General features: G+C 34.6%; 1 protein-coding gene across 1 annotated transcript; it reads left to right on the top strand.

The window, feature by feature from the left end:
• The first annotated feature begins 401 nt into the window (after positions 1 to 401).
• On the top strand, positions 402 to 16,732 carry LOC100262997 (proline--tRNA ligase, chloroplastic/mitochondrial). The gene is made up of 11 exons (XM_002272705.5): positions 402 to 788; positions 1,271 to 1,327; positions 2,328 to 2,438; positions 2,584 to 2,670; positions 2,802 to 2,915; positions 2,997 to 3,203; positions 11,950 to 12,087; positions 12,280 to 12,441; positions 15,458 to 15,657; positions 16,203 to 16,286; positions 16,376 to 16,732. The coding sequence occupies exons 1-11, from the start codon at positions 447 to 449 to the stop codon at positions 16,515 to 16,517; spliced, it is 1,644 nt and encodes a 547-aa protein (XP_002272741.1). The 5' UTR covers positions 402 to 446; the 3' UTR covers positions 16,518 to 16,732.
• Positions 16,733 to 20,047: the final 3,315 nt, after the last annotated feature.

A 20,047-nucleotide genomic window follows, 5' to 3' on the forward strand; every position in this document is an offset into this window, starting at 1 on the left:
ATTAATAACCTAATACAACTAGGAATATAATAATAATGTTGTCATCTACAAATTGTGATACAAAATTTATGAAAATTTATTAAGTTTTATTTATTTATTTATTTTTTCATTTTTTTGTTTTTCTCTTAATTTTTTGGCTCATAACTTTTTCGTCCTATTTTTTTCCTCAAATTTTCCAAAAAAAACTGAAGATAAGGTAATTTGTTTTTTCCTTTTATTAATTATTATAGCTCGTTGATAATTATTTCAGTTTTTTTTGGGAGTAATTTCAATTTTAAGAACGGCTCCCATTCACCCATCACCGGTTGACAAAACCATAGTATAGCAATCGTACGGTGGACAAAGATGAACGACCATAACTCACTATATAGTATATACGCCATAACACACACTTCCATGTCAAAACCTCATCTCCTCCGTTACACGGCCCTCAAAGCGAAAGCCGAATGGTGGTTCTGAGACTACCTTCTCTCTCCTCCCTCTTCTCGCCCTCGGCCGCCATCTCCCGTCGGTTTCCGGAGGTTCTCCGGAGCCGCCACCATGTCCGGCGCTTCAGCGGAGTCTCCGCCCAGAGCACGGCAGAGAAAGAGGCCTCGCCGGAGACCGAGCCGGTCCGAGTCGCGGCGCAGAAGGATCGAATCGAGGACCAAAGCGTCACGCCTCGGTCTCAGGACTTCAATGCTTGGTACCTTGACGTCATAGCCAACGCCGAGCTCGCTGATTACGGTCCGGTTCGCGGCACCATGGTTATTCGTCCTTACGGTTACGCCATTTGGGAAGCAATTCAGGTTGTTTTCTGTTTATTTTTTATTTTTTACTCCGTTATATTGTTTTTGAGTGATTTTTTGAAATGATTTAGGTTTGTTTAGAGTGTTGGTTGTAGTTATCTTGCTTTTGAAAGAAAAAAATTCATTTATTTGGTTCTTGTAGCAAGAAAACTGCTTCAAGATATGGTGAGTAATTGTCCTAAAGTTCAGGTACTTGTCTAGTAAACAATTCTCGGTGGTCTGGGTTCAATTGGTTTCTGTTTCTGATTGATTTTTCCATTGGAGGGTTGCGTGATTTTTGGAAGCTGCTATAGGTGTGGGAGTGATTTGGGTTTGTTGAGTGTATAGAAAGTACTTATCTCATCTTTGAAAAGGAAAATTGTAGTGAATTTTTTTAGCCTAGCTCTTAGTAGAAAGAAAACTATTTTTCGTAGGGTGTTGAATCAGTGCCTTATTTTGTGACTGAATTGGGTTAGTTTTTCTTACCCTTCACTTTGTTGCAGGATTATTTGAACGTGAAATTCAAGGAGACTGGCCACAGCAACATGTATTTCCCGCAGGTGCAGTTCTTAACCCTGTGCGTGGTTACTTAGAAATGTAGGGGAAGCAAAGATATTACAGCTGTGAATCTTGATATCTTCCTGCTTTTGTATATAGTTAATGCTTGTTCTTATTTATTGTCTATTGAAATGAATGGTAGATTAGGTTGACCAATACTTTATTAAAATGTTTCTTAAAAGAACAGCTAGTTATAGTTTTGGCTCTTAAAAATTTCAATATGGGCATTGGGATTAGCCAGTTTTGTTTTATTTTTTAATTAATATGGAATGACCATAGAGGCTTTTGGGTGCATTTTGAGCGTTCTCGATATTATTAGTTGGAAGCTTGAGCTAGCAGTCTCAAGTTCAATCTTCTTTGGAATAACCAGTGAGTTGTTGTCTTGTTTGGTTTTTATAGGAATAATTGAGAGAATAGAGGATATTAGATAAATGAGGGTCTGTTTGGTAACTCTTTTTGTAAACAATTCTGAAAACCAGTTTTTGAGAATCATTTTCAAAAACCGTTCTTTGATATTTTATAGAATAAAAGTTTGTTGGGAAACCTAAAATGTTTTTAACCAATTTTTAATATTTTTAAAAATAATTTTTATATCTAGTATTTTATTTTTAATAATTGTATATGTTTGTATAATTATTTTTTAAAACAACCCTAAAAAAACAAGTCAAAATAACTAAAAGATGTTATCTGAAAATGCTCTATTCCTGTTTTCTGTTTTTGAAAGAATAAAAAACAGAAAGTAGTTTTTGATTGCCAAATGTGTTTTTATGGTTTTTTGTTCTGAAGAACAAAAAACTATTATCGAAAACAATCATCAAACAGATCCCTATTTTCTGCTGTTTGATAGTAGCTTTGTGCAATTCCTGTAAGGCTACAGTACCTTTTAGTAATGCTCTTCCTGATTGGCAGTTAAATTACCAGTGATAAGCATGCTACAGAAAGGAAGAAGGTGTGATAGGCATTTCCAGTTGTTTGATGTCTTTATCCTGTTTTCCATTGCAGTTTATACCATACTCATTTATTGAAAAAGAAGCAAGCCATGTTGAAGGTTTCAGTCCAGAATTAGCACTTGTGACAATTGGAGGGGGAAAGGAACTTGAAGAAAAACTTGTGGTACAATTTTTCCTCACAACTGGTTCATAACAAGTGACCATTGTGTGCTTTATGATTAGAATTGAATTACATGCCAGTTTAAGTTCATGGCAAACTATGATCTGAGTTTTGGCTTTGATTGTTGCACTTCTTGAGGTTCTGGCAGGTTCGACCTACAAGTGAAACCATAGTAAACCACATGTTCACTCAGTGGATTCATAGCTACCGTGATCTTCCTCTCATGATTAATCAGGTGCATTGCTTTTTCTTTTTTCTTTTCTTTTTCCTTACAGACAGGTGCATTGATTTGCATGTTACTCAAATTGTCTCCTGTTATATGATTTATTACCTGTTCACCTTTTGTTTGTAATTGATTTCTTTCAGTGGGCAAATGTTACGAGATGGGAGATGCGGACAAAACCATTTGTGAGGACTCTTGAATTTCTCTGGCAAGAGGGCCACACTGCTCATGCCACCCCTGAAGAGGCAGAAAAAGAGGTATTCATGATATCTATCTGAAAACCACTCCTAATCTTTCTTATGTTTTCTTGTCTTCATTTAACAGATTGTAAACTGCAGGCATTACAGATGATTGATGTCTATACAAAATTTGCTTATGAGCAAGCTGCAATACCTGTTATTACAGGTCGAAAATCAAAAGTGGAGACATTTGCTGGTGCTGTTAGGACCTATACAATTGAGGCTATGATGGGTGATCGGAAGGCTCTACAGGCTGGAACCAGCCACAACCTTGGACAGAATTTTTCTCGTGCTTTTGGAACACAGGTTCTTGTCATTTGACTTCACTTGTTTTCTAATATTCATTCTAGGCCATGTTTTCTGATATTCAGTGCTCAGCTGCGAACTGAGTATATTGTTTACCTAGGTCTATCATTTCTCTCTTAAAAATATTTTTGATTTTTTTAAGCATAGAGTATAACATGTTTATCAATTTGTGAATGGATCAATGGTTTTTGTTGAGGAAATTGTAGAAGATAACAAGCTCTTTTGTTAAACAAGGAATTTCTGTGAACACCTCTCTACTTAGCTAACATCTTCATTTCTAAGTGAGTGCAAAATAAATGTATGGTGAAAACTGATTTTCATTGGTGATGAATAATTGAGATTTTATATGGGATTTTATACATGATAGTATATTCTAGGAAACTATATATTCTGCCTAGGCATAATTCTAGGGTCAATGACAACCTATTTGCTTACAAGATCATTACCTTTTAAGATAGAATGCATACAAGGAAATATACAAAATCTTAGAGAATGAGATTTCCTAATATTATGGAGATTCTATAAGATTATTAGGAATTTCATATGGCAGAATTTCAACACTCCCCCTCAAGCGGATGCAAAGATATTTGGCATGCCAAGCGTGTCCAAGAATTGATGAAATGTTGAGCTTGATAGACCCTTAGTGAGAAAATCGACCAGCTGCTTAGTTGAAGCAACATAAGGAGTACAAATTTTACCCATTGTCCGTTTTTCCTTTGATGAAGTGCCAGTCAATTTCTACATGTTTAGTTCTATCGTGATGCATCAAATTATGTGCTATGTTTGTGGCGGCTTTGTTGTCACAGTATATCATCATAGGCACTTGAGTCTTGACTCTAAGATCTGTAAGCATTATCTTAATCCAAAGTAAATCCCTTAGGCCATTGCCCTGAATTCAGCCTCTGCACTAGACCGAGCTACCATTGACTACTTCTTACCCCTCCAATGTGACAAGATTACCTTTAAGTAGAGTGCAATGCCCTGTAGCAGATTCCTATCAGTTAGGGATCCTGCCCAATTTGCATTGGTTTAGGCCTCTAATAGGACATTTCCATTATTCTTGTACAAAATTCTCTTGTCCGAAGAAGACTTGAGATACTTGAGTGTTTTATACACAACTTTCAAGTGAAGTTTTAGTGAAGAATGCATGAATTGACTCACAATACTAATCGCATATGGAGTATCAGGTTTGGTGTTTGAGAAACAAATGAGCTTCCCCACCATTCTCTCATAGTTTCCTCTGTTATGTCCCTAAGCTTGTGGTTGGCATCAATTGGTGTTTCTTCTGGTTTGCACTCCAACAATCCTGTTTCTTTGAGTAAATCCAATACATATGTTTGTTGAGATATAAAAATACTCTGTTCTGATCTTGCTACCTCAATTCCTAGGAAGGATCTAAGACCTCCTAAATCTTTAATTTCAAATTTAGTTGCCAAATAAGACTTGAGTTTTTCAATCTCTATTAAATCATCTCTGGTAACCATTACAACATCTACAAACACACAATTAAGGCAGATACCTTTCCATGAGTAGAAAGTTTGATAAATAATGCATGGTCACCTTGGCTTTGTTTATAGCCTCTTCTCACCATGGGCTTGGTAATCTCTGGATAGGCTTTTTATTTTTTTATTTTTTTTTATGGGTAAATAGCAATATATGAGAAAAATCAGGTGGAACATCTTTATATACCCCCTCTTCCAAGTCTCTATAGAGGAATGCATTCTTCACATTAAATTGTTGCAATGGCTAGTTTTGATTTGTTACTAGAGACAATAAAATCCGGATGGTGTTCATCTTAGCTACAGGGATAAAAGTGTTTTGATAATCAACATTATAAGCTTGTATGTACCCTCTTGCCATGAGTCTTGCCTTATACCTTTACACTGAACCATCAACTTTATGCTTAATAGTATAAATCCATTTCCACCCCATGGTCTTGCAACCTTTTGGCAAATCCACGATTTCTCAAGTCTTTGTTTTTCTTCAATGTTCTCATTCCTTCTTTCATAGCCTCCTTTCGTGGTTCCAAGCTTAGAGCTTCCTCAACAGTTATGGGAATTCCATGACTGAATAATTGTGTGGTAAAGGCCTTGTATTGAGGTGATAAATTTTGTAGGGACACAAACTGAGAAATAGGGTGAATTGTGCAAGATCCAGTTCCTTTTCTAAGAGCAAGGGGTAAATCTAGATCATTATTTAGGGTGAGATTTTGATTACCTTTTCCAGTACATGTTTTAGAGTCAATAATTGGGTCTTGCAAAGGAATTGCAGGCTGCTTTCTTTAGGAATACATTTTGACTATAGGAGGTGCTTTATTTTCAGCTACCATAGGATTTTCAAAAGTGATATTGGAATTTTGAATATATTCATTAGAAGAGGAAAAAATTATTTGAGGAAAGGGACCTTAGGAGTCATTTTAATTTAGTGTACAGGAGTACAACGAAGGTTCACATTCAAGATCCCACCATCTATCTTCCATATCATCTTTCTCCCCATGAAGATAGGTGTTTCCTTAAAAGGATTTGTTTTCCACTAAAGTTACATCCCTTGTAACATATTTTTTTTACGGGGTTGGATGGTAACAATTGTATCTCTTTTTTGTGGATGAGTAGCCTAAAAAAATGCAACAAATTGCTCGAGGGTCAAGTTTCCCTCTTAAATGATTATGAACATGGACATAGGATAGACACCCGACTATCTTTAGAGGCAATTTACTAAATCCCTGAAAATTAGAAAACAAAGAGTGGAGTCTTTTTGTGGGGGATTTGAAATCAAGACCCTATTAGGCATCATCGTATTTATGAAGTAAGTGGTTGTCAAAATGACTTCTCCCCATTATGTTTTTAGAACATTCATTTAATAAGTAGAGCACGGGTAACTTCTAATTAGTGCCAATTTTTCCTTTTGATAACCCCATTTTGTTGAGTGTGTCTACATATGATGACACTCTCATTTTGAAGATAAACAATCAATGTTTGGTTGAAATATTCCCTGCCTGTTATTTGTCCTAAGATTATGGATTTTCACTCCAAATTGGTTTTGGATAAAAACTATGAGAAGATGAAAAAATAGATAATACTTCAGATTTAGATTTCATAAGATGTATCCAAGTAGAACGAGTACAATCATCTATAAATGTAACAAACCATTGTTATCCGGAAATATTGGTGACACAAGATGAATCCCAAACATCAGAATGTATCAAACTAAATGGAGGAAAACTATTTCAAGTATATATTTGAAGAGGTATCCGATGATGTTTTGCAAGTTCACAACTTTCACATTACAAATCCTTGATATCAATATTTGCAAACAAGTAAGGAAAGAGTCTTTTTAGAACTGTAAAAGAGGAATGACCTAACCATCTATGGGAATGCCATATCTGATTTATTCTAGAAGTAGTAGTAGAAACCAAACCTTGAGGGTTCAGATTATTAAGCTCCAAATCTGCATCCAGGTAGTACAACCCATCCCTTAGTTTAGGATGCCCAATCATCTTCCCCATCACATAGTCATAAAAAGTGCAACCAGAAGAGGTAATAATCACATAACACTGCAAATCTTGGGTGAGTTTGCCTATAGATAACAAATTATAGGTCAAATTGGGAAAATGTAAGACATATTTTTGAAAACTAAGGATTGAGTTATTTGGATTGTTCCTTTACCAACAATGGGTTAAAAAGAACCATCTGCAACCTTAATTTTTTGTTGTCTAGAACAAATGGTATATGTAGAAAACAAATTAAAGAAACTGTTCATATGATTGGAGGCACCTGAATCAATGATCCAAGCATGAGACTAATTCATTTCAAAGGCATTTAAGGCAAAGATACTACTTGTCTGAGCTATGGAACAAAAACTTGTGGCTGTGTTTTGATTCTCAAACTTCATCAAGAGCTTCTTCAGCTTATCAATGTCATCTTTGTTCAGTAAGGCCTCTTGGGATTCCTCAACAACAGTTGAGTCTGCCCTGTTTTGGCTTCATGGCTGTTTCCAGTTTCCTTTTGAGCAGATTTGGTTTCAGGTTGTGGTCTTCCATGGAGTTTCCAGCACATTTCATTGGTATGTTGACGCTTGTTGCAGTAGTTGCACCAAAGTTTGTCCTTGTCTCCATGTTTCCTCCAACCAGGGGTGGTTTTGGAAACCATTGGTGGAGAATTCTCGAAGGTTGAAATCAATTTTTCTGGTTTCCTGGGCATGACTCCCTTTCAACCTTTTTTCTTCTCAAACATAAGTAAAAGGCCTCTCTTATGGATGGTAGAGGATCCTTGCCTAAATTCTACCACAAGCCTCATCAAATTTCAGGTAAAGTCCAACTAGAAAGTTGAACATTCTTTCTTGTTCAATCCCATGCTATTGTTTTTTTGTGTCATTCACGCATTCCATTTCCACATTTGATAAAGATCTAATTCTAGCCAAAGTCCCTCTAGAATATTATAATATTCAATGACGGATTTGGTACCTTGTTTGGTAGCAGAGGTAAATTTCAGATGTGTTCGACATTTTTCCAAAGAAGGATATGGACGAAATTATGGAAAGTTTGAGTGAATAGGCCTGGAGGAAAAACAAAATTAGAGAAGTTTTAGACCTCAGCCTGCTCTGATACCATGTGGTGAAAACTGACCTCATGAGTCCTAAAGGCTGTTTTATGGACATCTAAATCATGTACTCTGATTTGATGATATCATGATATGAGATCTAACTTGGAAAAATACTTTGCTCCAAACAATTCATCCAACTCCTCATTAATGATAGGGATTGGGAACTTATCTTTAATAGTAATTCGGGTCAGGGCCCTGTAGTTGACACACATTCTTCCTGTTTTGTCCTTCTTAACCAATAGCATAGGCAAAGAGAAAGGGCTCACACTTTTATGTATAGTCCCAGCTTCAAGCATTTCTTGTACTGCCTTTTCAAATTTTTTTTTTTTTTTTTTGTGTGCATAAACTTACCTCTACGGTGTAATGTTAGGTGTGGTTGTCCTTGGTTCAAGTGGAATTTTATGGTCATGTACTCTTTGAGGTTGTAAACCCTTAGGCTTGGAAATATTGTCAAGTATCGTTGCAACGGATGGGCCAATTCCTTAGGTTCTTTTCCTCTCTCTTCAACTACATTTTTCTTATCCGCTTGTATAGAGAAACTTTGAGTTGTAGATGCTTGAGACACGTGCCTTAAATCCTTTTGAATTTGACCTGCTGAAACTAACTTGCTGAGGCCTGTAGTGGCACCTCTCAACATGAATTTCCTTCCATCAACAATAAGTTCCATTCTAAAATTCTTGAAATCCCACAGGATGGATCACAATTCTGCTAGCCATTGACTTCCCAATACCCTATAGCACCCACCTAAAGGTTTGAGTCTCAATTCTACTTGAAATTCCTTTCCTTTCATGTTCCATGTCAATTGCCTTCAAATTGCATCTCTAGTGATTTTAGTTTTGTCTACCACCACCACCTTCATGGGGTTGATAGTTTGTATTGAGCACCTTGTTCTTTTGGCCACTACAGGATCAAGGAAGTTATGAGTGCTTCTTGAGTCAATCAACATGGTGATGGCCTTCTTCTTGATGTTGCCATGGATCCTCATGGTTTGATGAGAAGTTGAACCAGATATTACGTTGATTGAAACCACAAGATCATCCTCCTTAATATTGTTTTCAGCTTCACATGTCGCTTCCCCTTCACTTTCATCACCATCTAATAGAAAAATCTGCTTTTCCTTTTACATTTATGGTCAGACTCGTACTTCTCATCATAATAATAACAAATCCTTTTTTCCTATCTCTTTTGTATCTCTGCAGCTGAAATCCTTTTAATGGGTGGTCATTGACCATTTTGATTCCCGTAGAGTTCACTATATTCCCCCCACTTGTATTAGAGCCTTTGACTTTCTTGAGAATTGCCTCCATTGCCCTTTCATGCAGCAAGGTTAACCTGATGGCTTGGGCTGGCATGTTCAATTGACACATGGTGACTTGATTTTTAATTGCCTCTTTCAAGCCAGTAATGAAACATTGAATAGAAACTCCTTTGACAACCAACTAGTTATGGCCATCAATGCTTCAAACTACTCTTGGTATGCCCTAACCATGGGAACCTATTTTAGTTTGGTTATTTGCCTATAATAGGACTATCATAAGCACTAGGGCCAAACCTAGAAACAATATCTATCGAAAACTATCCTCAATCGATTTCCTTGTTACTAACCTCATACCCTTGAAACCATTCTAAGACCCTTCTAAATTTAAGGAAACCAATCCTACCTTCTCATGATCCCTTATTCCATTAATTTTAAAAAATCCATCACATTTGTAAATCCACCCACTAGAATTACCACCTTTAAAATTTGAAATACCGAGTTTGGAAAACCTAGTTCTGAAAGGAGTTTGTATCGTGTGAGTGATAGCCTATCCTACTTCTATTGATTAAAACACCATCCCCATTACCTGACTCCTCTACTCTCGAAGTCGCATGTTTCAATTTCAAGTTTATAGTTGCGACCTTCTTCGACAATTCTGACAAGGTGGCTGCTAGTTTATCCAATGAGTCCTTCAACTGTTTAACAAAATCTTCAAGTCTATGTTGTTCTTGCGCTCTTGTCCCTTCTTCCATGATTGGTGCTAAGACCATTGCTGATACCAAATCTTATGACCCAAGGAGAAGATGCAAATTGAGAGAACAAATTCTGGGTTTTTCTTATTGAGATTCTTTTTCACGCCTTTTCCCATTACACTCTCCTTATTTTATATAGGTTACTTGCCTTACAGAGGATAGGCAAGACAAGGAAACTAAATGAAATTAAATTAAAGAAAGCAAAGATACTAAAGGATCCTAGGGACCCTTGACCCTTCATCATGGCTGTGACACTCTACACCCCATAATAGTCACCGACTCCTCTGCATTAGAAACACTCCCAATTGTAATCAATTCACTTTTTTCCATATTTGATCTTCAGCCCAGAGATTGCCTCAAGCCACATCAAAATCTAACTCAGATACATCATTTGATCCTTCCATGCCTCACAAAAAATAGTGTGTTGGGCAAACAATAGGTGAGGCACTTTTTTCCTATGTGTTTTTGGAGAGGCACTTTCAGTGTTAGTTTTGTTTGCTTTATTGTCACTTTTTTCTATCTTCTTTTTCTCTTTCTTATTCATTTACAAGTGAATCTAGTCTAAGTTTGGAGGTCATTTTGCATTGGGTTATCGATGCAAGGTCTTTGGGAGTTTCTTGAATTATAGAATGAGATGAAAGGACCAACAGTTGCTGAAAAGAAGAAGGGAAATCCTTGACAATCACACCAAGATTCATACACAATCACATCTACCATTTGCTAAGCAGTCACACTTAGGCAGAAGACAATTACACTTAGGCAGAAGACAATCACACCTTCAAAAGGTGCACATAGTAAATGTAGTAAATTTTTATTAAAATTCTGACTCCCTACTTTGAAAGACTAAATAGATAGGCCCGAATTGAAAATTTTTTACTCTCTTCCCTAATAGGACAACTTTTCTAATTCTTTATCTTTCCTTATAGGAATAAAAATTGGTCTAGGAAAAGGAATAAAAATGGTCCCTCGACCTTAGTTGATTTTGTTGGTTGGGTGGCAACCCGTTAAGGGTGTGGGTAGAGAAGCTCCTCTGACCTTGGCGTTCAGCTAGGGTGTGAGAGGTGTTTTCTTTTCTTGTAATTTTAAGCCACTGCTTTGGTGGTTTTTTAATTCAATCTCTTTACTTATCAAAAAAAAAAAAAAAATATTAAGTTGAAATTAAAAGAAATATAACTCTTTCCTAAAATAAGTAGGGGACTAAGAATTTTTCTGAAGTTCTTGGAAAGTTTAATAGAAGGTGTGAGACGACGAGAATAGTGGGTAAAAATTGGAAGGAAAGAAAAAGTGAAAGAAAATAAGAAATAGGATTAAAATCAATAAAATTTTCCAACATGCTTCCCCCAATTTATTACTCTACTTCTCTCTTCTATATAAATAATGAATTTTAAAATGTATAAAATTTTCTAAATATTCATTATATTTGACTTTACTTCTTATTTCCCACAACAAACCAAACAAAAAAACTTTGATTCCTTCCTACCTTTTTTTCTCCTAGGACTTTCCATGATCCAAACGGAGCCTAAAAGAAATAGAAAGTGGATAAAAAGTAAACCACTAACCAAAATAAAAACTTAACGAAAGACTCAACTTAACCCACACTAACTCTGATCATCCCAAGAGGAATTCAAAAGATATTTCCAGAAATACTTCTGTTATTTGCATTGTGTCTATCATATGGCACCACAATGGCAAGATTTTGAATATTGGATTTTTTGAGCACAGCAAACCAAGTGACCTATCTTAGTTGCATTCTTAGTTAAATACTACTTTCACTTCCTGATCCATTTGCAACTCAACACTTGTCCTTGATCAGTAGTCTTGATATTGCCTTTTCTCTTTAGTGTTTTTTTGTGTCTTGGGTCCCAGTGATAATACATAACTAACAGATTCAAGAAGAGCAATCTGCATTTGTTAAGAGTGTGAAGTAAGAATGGCCTACTTGGTGCCTTACCATGTAACATGGGCATGGACGCTAGTGTCTTAACTTGTGCACGTACATGCACTCTCACATTTCAACCAACTTGAGCGTTTATATATTTAATTTTTATTTAAGTAGCTCTCTACATGCGAACATTATTTTTGTTCATTTCAACTATCAATGGATATAGTGTTGACCAAAATGAATGCTTGTATAGTTCACTGATGAAAATGGACAAAGACAACACATATGGCAGACATCATGGGCAGTCAGCACCCGTTTTATTGGTGGTATCATCATGACCCATGGAGATGATGCTGGTTTGATGCTTCCCCCAAAAATTGCTCCAATACAGGTATTACTTACTATCTGATCAGTGTTGTTAGATCCAGTTTATATACATTCCAATTAGAGACTGCTCCAAGTTTTGCTTCTTGCCATATGGTACTTGGAGATTATAACTCATTGTTTTAGTTCTGCATTTTTTTGTTCTTAATGCTTGTTGATTTGACAATTTTATATTTTAACACCTATTGCATTTTTCCAGGTGGTAATCATACCAATCTGGAAGAAGGCTGATGAAAAAACAGGAGTTCTCAATGCTGCATCATCTGTGACAGAAGTTTTAAAATCTGCAAATATTAAAGTTAAAGTTGATGACTCAGATCAGAGAACCCCTGGATGGAAATTCAATTTCTGGGAGATGAAGGTCTGTACATTCTTGAATCAATCCTCGCATAACCTAGTGTTATCAAAGGCAATTGCTTGGGTCGCCTAGGCCATCAGGTCAGGTGGGGCAGATAAAACTCGCCTCTTGAAGATCTAGGCAAGACAGCTTAAAAAAGGCAACGCCTAGGCAATATCCTTGAGATAAGGCACAAGGCATAGAGACGATCACCTTTGACCATGAGTTAAGATTAAATATACTTAGATTATAATTTCATTCAATCTAACATTGGATTAAACAAAGTATAAAATAAAATATTATGTAATCAATCATAGAGATAATAAGATGGAGGGCTATCAATCTAGTCTTGATGGAAGTGATGACAATTTTAATTTCAATGATGACTCATGATGATGACGCCTAAAGCTTCTCTAGAATGTTCAATCTCTTATTTTGTTTTTTATTTTGCTTTTTAGATGGTTGAAAAATTAGAATATGCATTTAAACAAGATGAATATCTTTAAACAATATGATGTTTCTTATGATATAGGGTATAATATTTAACATTTTGAATAATTATTACTATTTTGTTAATTTTATAGGACATCATCAGACATCAATGATAAAAAATTAATATTATTGATTGTTGAAGACAACATTTATATTGGTTGAGTATCGAATAGGTAAATATGTATATTTTTTATTGTCTTACTGTAATCAGGCTATCACCTTGTTTTTCACCTTTCACCTTTCACCTTAGGCTAAAAAGAGTTTTATCGCCTTGACATCGCCTTTATTTTTTGACAATAGTGGCATAACCTCAACTCAACTCAACAAAGCCTTAAAATCACAACTCAGCAACCTTATTATTTTGAGGCTGCCACTTCTGGCCAAGCAATATGGTCACAAACACAAAGCAATATGAGCTGCTTGCTGGTTGATCCATTGGAATCATGATGTTATATCATGCATGTTGTGAGGTTTATGGTTCATGCAACATTGAAGCCTCAGTTGCATCATAGTAATTTTTTATTTTTATTTTTTTGATCTGATGAGAAACAACAATATAATATATAGAGGTAAGGAAGAATAAGTACAATAGAAGGATGAGGAATCCTCTAAAAAACATACACAAAAAGTATGTAGGAACCTCCAAAATACTAAGAGGGTGTTTATTTTTTTAGCTTTTTGCTGAAAGTAATTTACTTTCAGACTTTAGGTTGCTTGTTTTTTTACTTTTTTATGACTTATTATGAACTTTTTGCTAAATAGGAAAGCCAAAATATTTGACTTTTTCTAAAGGGAAAAAACAACATGTTGATTTTTCTTTACTTTTTAATGCTTGTTAGAAATAGAATATTACAAAAAAAAAAAAAAACAACCTAATACTTAACATTATTAAACATTAAAGTTTTATTTAGAGTTAAGTAAAAAAACAAACACCAACTAAGTAAATCTATACAACTATGAGGTGCCACAACCCATATGGGAATATACAAAAAGAAATCAGTCCTTGCTAGTCCACACCTTTAGACTTGCATACCAACATCCAATCAAGTTGAATCATATTAAGGGGAATACCCTTAAAAGTTATGGTACAAGAGGTCCAAAAGGAGGCTAAGAAATGAATAATATCCCAAAGACTGAAGTTCTTGCTTTCTCCTAAAAAATCCTAGCATTTCTTTCCCATCACACAAGTACACAACCCACATCAAAGCAAGACAAGCGAACTGTCACAACACCTTGCTTCTACTAGAACTTCACAACCCTTTATATGAGATGGTCATCATGTCACATATATTCTTAGGAGGAACCCAATCCAAATGAGTCAATCTAAATAATCTTTGTCATAGCCCCAAAGTCAAAGGACAATGTACGAAAAGATGATCTACCGTTTCACTACTCTCCATACTTGACAAACAAACATTAGGATTGAGGGCTTTGTAGGGTCTTCTCATTTATAGCATGTCATTTGTGTTTACTTTCTTGTGTGCCACTAACTAAACAAAGGACTTGACCTTAATTAGGGCTTGTGATTTCTAAACAAAATTAATAGGGAAAAATGGAGTTGGATTGGTATGGTTAGACGAGACTTACAATAAAAACTTTATTGTTAATAAACCCAAACCCAAAGGAGATAAGGACCAAGCTCTCGCATTAGGAACAAATGGGGATAAGTGCAAACAAGAAAGAGAGGACATTAGTCTTTCAAGATTTCCCATCTCAAAATTCGAAAGATTGTGATAAATGTTTAAATTCCAAAAGAAAGGATTAGTGGACCCAAGAACTGGTGAAATAGTACTGTTTTTAGCTGTGACAATTTTGAATAGACTTGGGAATTAAGAACACAAAGGTTCATCTGCGCCCACAAGTCTTCCTAGAAATGAATTCTTGCCCCATCTCCCACAACCAATCACGTGTATTGGAAAAATCCTAAAAGACTTATGCAATGGCTTTCCAAGGGCAACGATGTGACCACTTGACTATAGTGTTGGCATCCCACCCATTAGTATGTGTCCATATATGCTTAGAATAACCTGATGCCAAAGAGCAAAACTCTCCTTAGGAAACCTCCAAATCCATTTCCTAAGAGAGCACGATTCCTTACAAAAATTTTCCCAACCCCTAGTCCCCTCTCCCCTTTAGACTTGTACACTATGTCCCAACTAATGAGATGGTCTCTCTTATGCTCCTCAACCCCTGACCAAAGAAAATCCCTTTGCATCATAGTAATTCTAACCATATGAATGTTTTATCCATTCCATGTTATTTCTACCCTGCAATGGCCTGCTGGTTAACTCATTGGAATCATGATTTTATATCATGCATGTTGTGACGGTTATGGTTCTTGCAACATTGAAGCCTCCGTTGCATCATAGTAATTCTAATCATATGAATGTTGGATCTTTTCCATTTTATGTCTACCCTGCGATGGTTCAAATTTATTTTTAGTTGAGGAGCTCTGTTGCAATGTATCTTTTTTCTTTTCTCTTACATTATGTTGTCACTTGATATGTTGTTACTATTGGTAGTGTGGTAATAGAATTTGGTTTTTCAGGGAGTTCCTTTAAGGATTGAAATTGGTCCTCGTGATGTTTCAAGCGGGAGTGTCGTCATATCTAGGAGAGATGTTCCTGGAAAGCAAGGGAAAGTTTTTGGGATATCTATGGAACCTTCAATTTTGGTAGCATATGTCAAAGATAAGTTGGATGAGATTCAGTCATCACTTTTGGAAAGGGCAACGTCCTATCGAGATAGGCAAGTTTTGCTTTATCATGTCTTATTCTGTGTAAACTGATGTTTTATTCTTCAAAATGATTAATATATTAGGCTTGAAGCATATACAATAGCCTGAAGCCTGGTCAGGTGGTAAAGGGAGTGGAAAAGGGGTCAACAGGTTCCAAATTCAATTCCATATATGTATATGCAGCATATGCTATAATGATACTTGGGCACCTTGGTGAGAATCTTGTAACCAAGATTGTAAGCTTCTGTGCTTCATTCAAATTGCTCCAAGTTTTATGTTGAATTTTATGAACCTAAGAGACAACAAACTTTTACTAGATTAAGAGTGTTTCGTGGCCACTCATTGGGTGGTTACAACTTACAACATTAATGTGCGAGTATAGAAACACCTAGCCATGCATTTTGATCTTGAAGCTCCCCTTTATTTTCCGGGTGTTAAATGAGCATCATTCTTAGGCCCTCCTTATTGCGCTTTGTTGAATTAAAATTTGCTTTATATAATTCTTGTTTCATTGTTTGCTTATTTATTGTGCTGACATCGATGGATATTTCTACAGTAACATTGTGGATGTCAGCTCCTATGATGAGCTGAAAGAGGCCATTTCTCAGGGAAAATGGGCAAGGGGTCCTTGGTCGGCTAGGTATTAAATTTGTTTCTTTCATTGTATTTTTGACTCATCCAACTTAATATGCTAGTGTTTCTGAGGCCATTCTCCATTTGTTGGTATAGTGATGCAGAGGAACTAAGAGTGAAAGAAGAAACAGGGGCAACGATTCGGTGTTTCCCTTTTGAACAGCCTCAAGGCATGAAAACATGCCTGATGACAGGCGATCCAGCTGAAGAAGTTGCACTTTTCGCAAAATCGTATTAAGTCTGCAGGCATGTACCCTCTTCTAACATTGGGACCTCTCTTGTTTTCCCCTCACATTCAATTTTGTTAAGGTTTTTTCTTCTCCTCCATAGGGTATATGATTTAGATTGAAATGCTCTAAAGGTTTTGTATCCTTAGTAATTAAGGGGAATTTTAAAGCCGTGCCTTCCAAAACCATCATAATTTATGTGGAAAATGTTTCTTTTAGAAAGCTTTAGGAATGCCTTATTATTTGCATAGATGTTACAATGATTTTAGTCTTGTGAGCACTTCCACCCTAAGGTCATGTTTTTGTTTGTAGGGTAGGCTTGGGAAGGAAGATTTTATTTTCTAGAATTAGACCTTCATGGGCATGCAATTCTTAGTTTAATTTTGAGGAAATGTCGTGAATCTGGGTTTTTATTTATTTTTTATTTCCATCTTAATTTGGTGGGAATTAATCTAAGAGTGTATTTGACGGTGATTTTAGAAAATATTTCTCGTCTTTTTAACATTTTATTGTTCCAAGTGTTAAAAAAACTATAAACACTTCCTCCGAATGCATTCTAAATTTACAATACAACCCATTGAATTGTGTGATGGATTTTTTTTTTCTTTTTTTTCTATTAATTGGAAATAAATCTTACCTTCTTCAGTGATATCTTGTATTTCTTGTATTTCGAGGAAATTAAGATTATTATATTTGGTTATTTATTAGCTAAAAAAATTGGGCTATTTAATTAAAAGGATTAATAAAAATAAAAAATTTAAAATTTAACTCATTATTATTATTATTTTGTAAAAATAACATTTTCTTTAAAAACTTATATAAATAGTAAAAAGTATTTATATAAAAAATAAATTATTTTTCAAGTAAAAACAAAGTTAAATTTATAATTGGAGGATTATTTCATCATTTTAATAAAATATTTCGAAAGAATTATATTTCTCATCTCTCCGTAATCAATTAACCGAATAAAAGAAGGCAAAAAAAAATAAAAACAAAAGGCCCTAGTATAATGCTCGATTTTTCCTAGAGCTGGTCATTCCTTGCCATGAGTAAAATACATGAAAATCATGGGGCAACAAGAAAATAACACAAAAGGACAGGGACACCATGCAAAAACACAAAATTCGGTGGGGTTGCCCCCTTAATGTCGAGGGGCTATTTTTCAACAAAGCGTAATGGCTTTGCCGGGTGGCGCACGCCGAGAGGGGGAATCGAATCTGTCAATCCGAAGGCAAATCCAAAAGAGGACGGTGTGGGATTAGGAGCGGCGCATGGAAGCCGAAACGAAGCCGAGCCGAAAAGAGAAAGGAATCTTTTGACTTTTTACCTGCCTGCCGTGGAATAAAAGCAAACGCAGAAGAGGAAAGAGAGAATAGGCAACCGAGAAAAGTAAGGTTTGGCCTATTGGAATTTTTGCAACTTGCTCTTTATTCTCTTTCTTTTCTCGTATCAATACCCTCTCTCCCTCTCCTTTTTTTTTTTTCTTTTTTTTTTTTTTCTGCCTTTCCAAGAAGCTTTCTGTTCTCTTGCAGCTGGCATCAAATTTGGCTTTTCTTTCTTGGTCTCCGTTTCACAACTTCTCTTTTTTTTATTTTTTTATTATTACCTTATGTTTAAAATTTTTATTCTAATATTTATATAAAAGTTATTATTTTATATTTTAAAAACTATCCCAATTTTTTCAAATGATGGTAATAAGGCGGGGAAAAGACAGGCAGTGCTCCTCGAAAAATACAAAGAAATAAAAGCCCTCCGGCAATCATTTGATACATGAAACTATTACCCTTGGAATCCCAGGCATCATTTGTCGTAGTGGAGCCACTCATTGTTCACCATTCCAAGCATTCTTACAAAAACGCGAAAATTAGAGGCGCGGGAAAATATAAATTATCGTTTTAAAAAAATATTTTATAAAATAAAAATCTATTTAATAACCTAAATTATTCTATTTTCTATGTTTTAAAAATAATTTTTATATATTAGCTTTTATTTTCACTTTTATATTTATATGATTATTTTAAAAAATAAGTGAAAATAATTTAAAACAATTAAAATATGGTTTTTAGCATGTATGGAAGAAGGGAGATTGACATATTGGGTTCACAATTAAAAAGTAATTACCAAAATAGGATGTAGTATTATTGACCCTACTATAATTATTAAAAGGCTAATAATCCAAAAATGTGATTAAATTAGCGACATCATTTATATATATGTATTCTCATCTTCTTGAATTATATGTTTTATATCTTATTTTTATTTATTTATATTTTAATTTCATTCTTCATACCTTAATCTCATTATTTATACAAATAATTTAAATTTTTTTGTGTACAGGTCAACAATGCAATAAATATCTTTTCAATAATCCAAATTGATTTTTTTTTCTTTTTTTTAGATGAGAAAAATGTGTCGTTTGAAAACCCGAGTTAGCTTTTTGATTCTAAAAACAATTTTTTTGATAAAACAAACTTTTATTTGGAAACTTAAACATAAAAAATAGGTTTCTCGATATAAACCCAAAAAACAAAACAAAGTAGAATTAATGACTAAATTAACTCGTATCAAAGTGATCATGTAAAAAAAATCAAATTGACTTTAAACAAGTTTGATTTGGTTCGGCTTTTCTATTACTAAAAAGATTATTTAATTTTGATTATCAAACCATGTTAAATGGATTAATTATCCTTCAAAAAATCAATTAAAATTACACATTTTTACTTATGTTGTGTTTAGAACTATAATTTGGATGAGTTCATTAAGTTGGTGACATGACTAATTCAAACTTAACTCGAATTAAGAAACCACCATTCCAAAGTTGACCCATGTTTTATTTGAATTTGGGTTAGTCAAGTTAAACCCTAGTTGTTGTATAATCTCAAATTAATAGGATTACATTTAGGTTGGTTAGATTAAACTTTGATTGATTCACTTGATTAGGTTGCATGATTCAAAATATTCATTCATTGTATTTTGTAAATAATGTTTTTTTATGTTATTTATACCAAAATTTAGATAATTAATAAAACAAAATTTTAAGATAATAACAAAAAAGTAAAAATAAATTTATATATCTTTTAAAAAAAATGTATATATGTATGTGATATAATTATAATTTGATTTTTTTAAAATAAATATTGTTGTACGATATAATATGCATTATAAATATTATAAAAATATTAAATCGGTTAGGCTCGAGTTATGTGAAACTTAGCTTGAGCTCAATTTAATTTGAGTTTAGGTTGAAAAAAAGTAAAAAACTTAACCCAAACCTATTATTTATTTTAAGTTATATTTTAAATTAATTATAAAAAAACAAACACAACCTCACCACTTAAAACAATTCTTAAAATATTATTATTATTATTAAACCGGACCATGTTGTGGCCACGTGGCTTGAGGGTGGTTACACCGCCCTTATATAATCTCTCAAAACAATTCTTAAATTATTATTATTAAACCGGTCCATGTTGTGGCCACGTGAGGGTGGTTGCACCGCCCCTTCAAACTCAATCAACCAAACCTAATCACATTGGATCCA

The sequence above is a fragment of the Vitis vinifera genome, chromosome 16 (assembly GCF_030704535.1).
Source record: "Vitis vinifera cultivar Pinot Noir 40024 chromosome 16, ASM3070453v1".
Lineage (NCBI taxonomy): Eukaryota > Viridiplantae > Streptophyta > Magnoliopsida > Vitales > Vitaceae > Vitis > Vitis vinifera.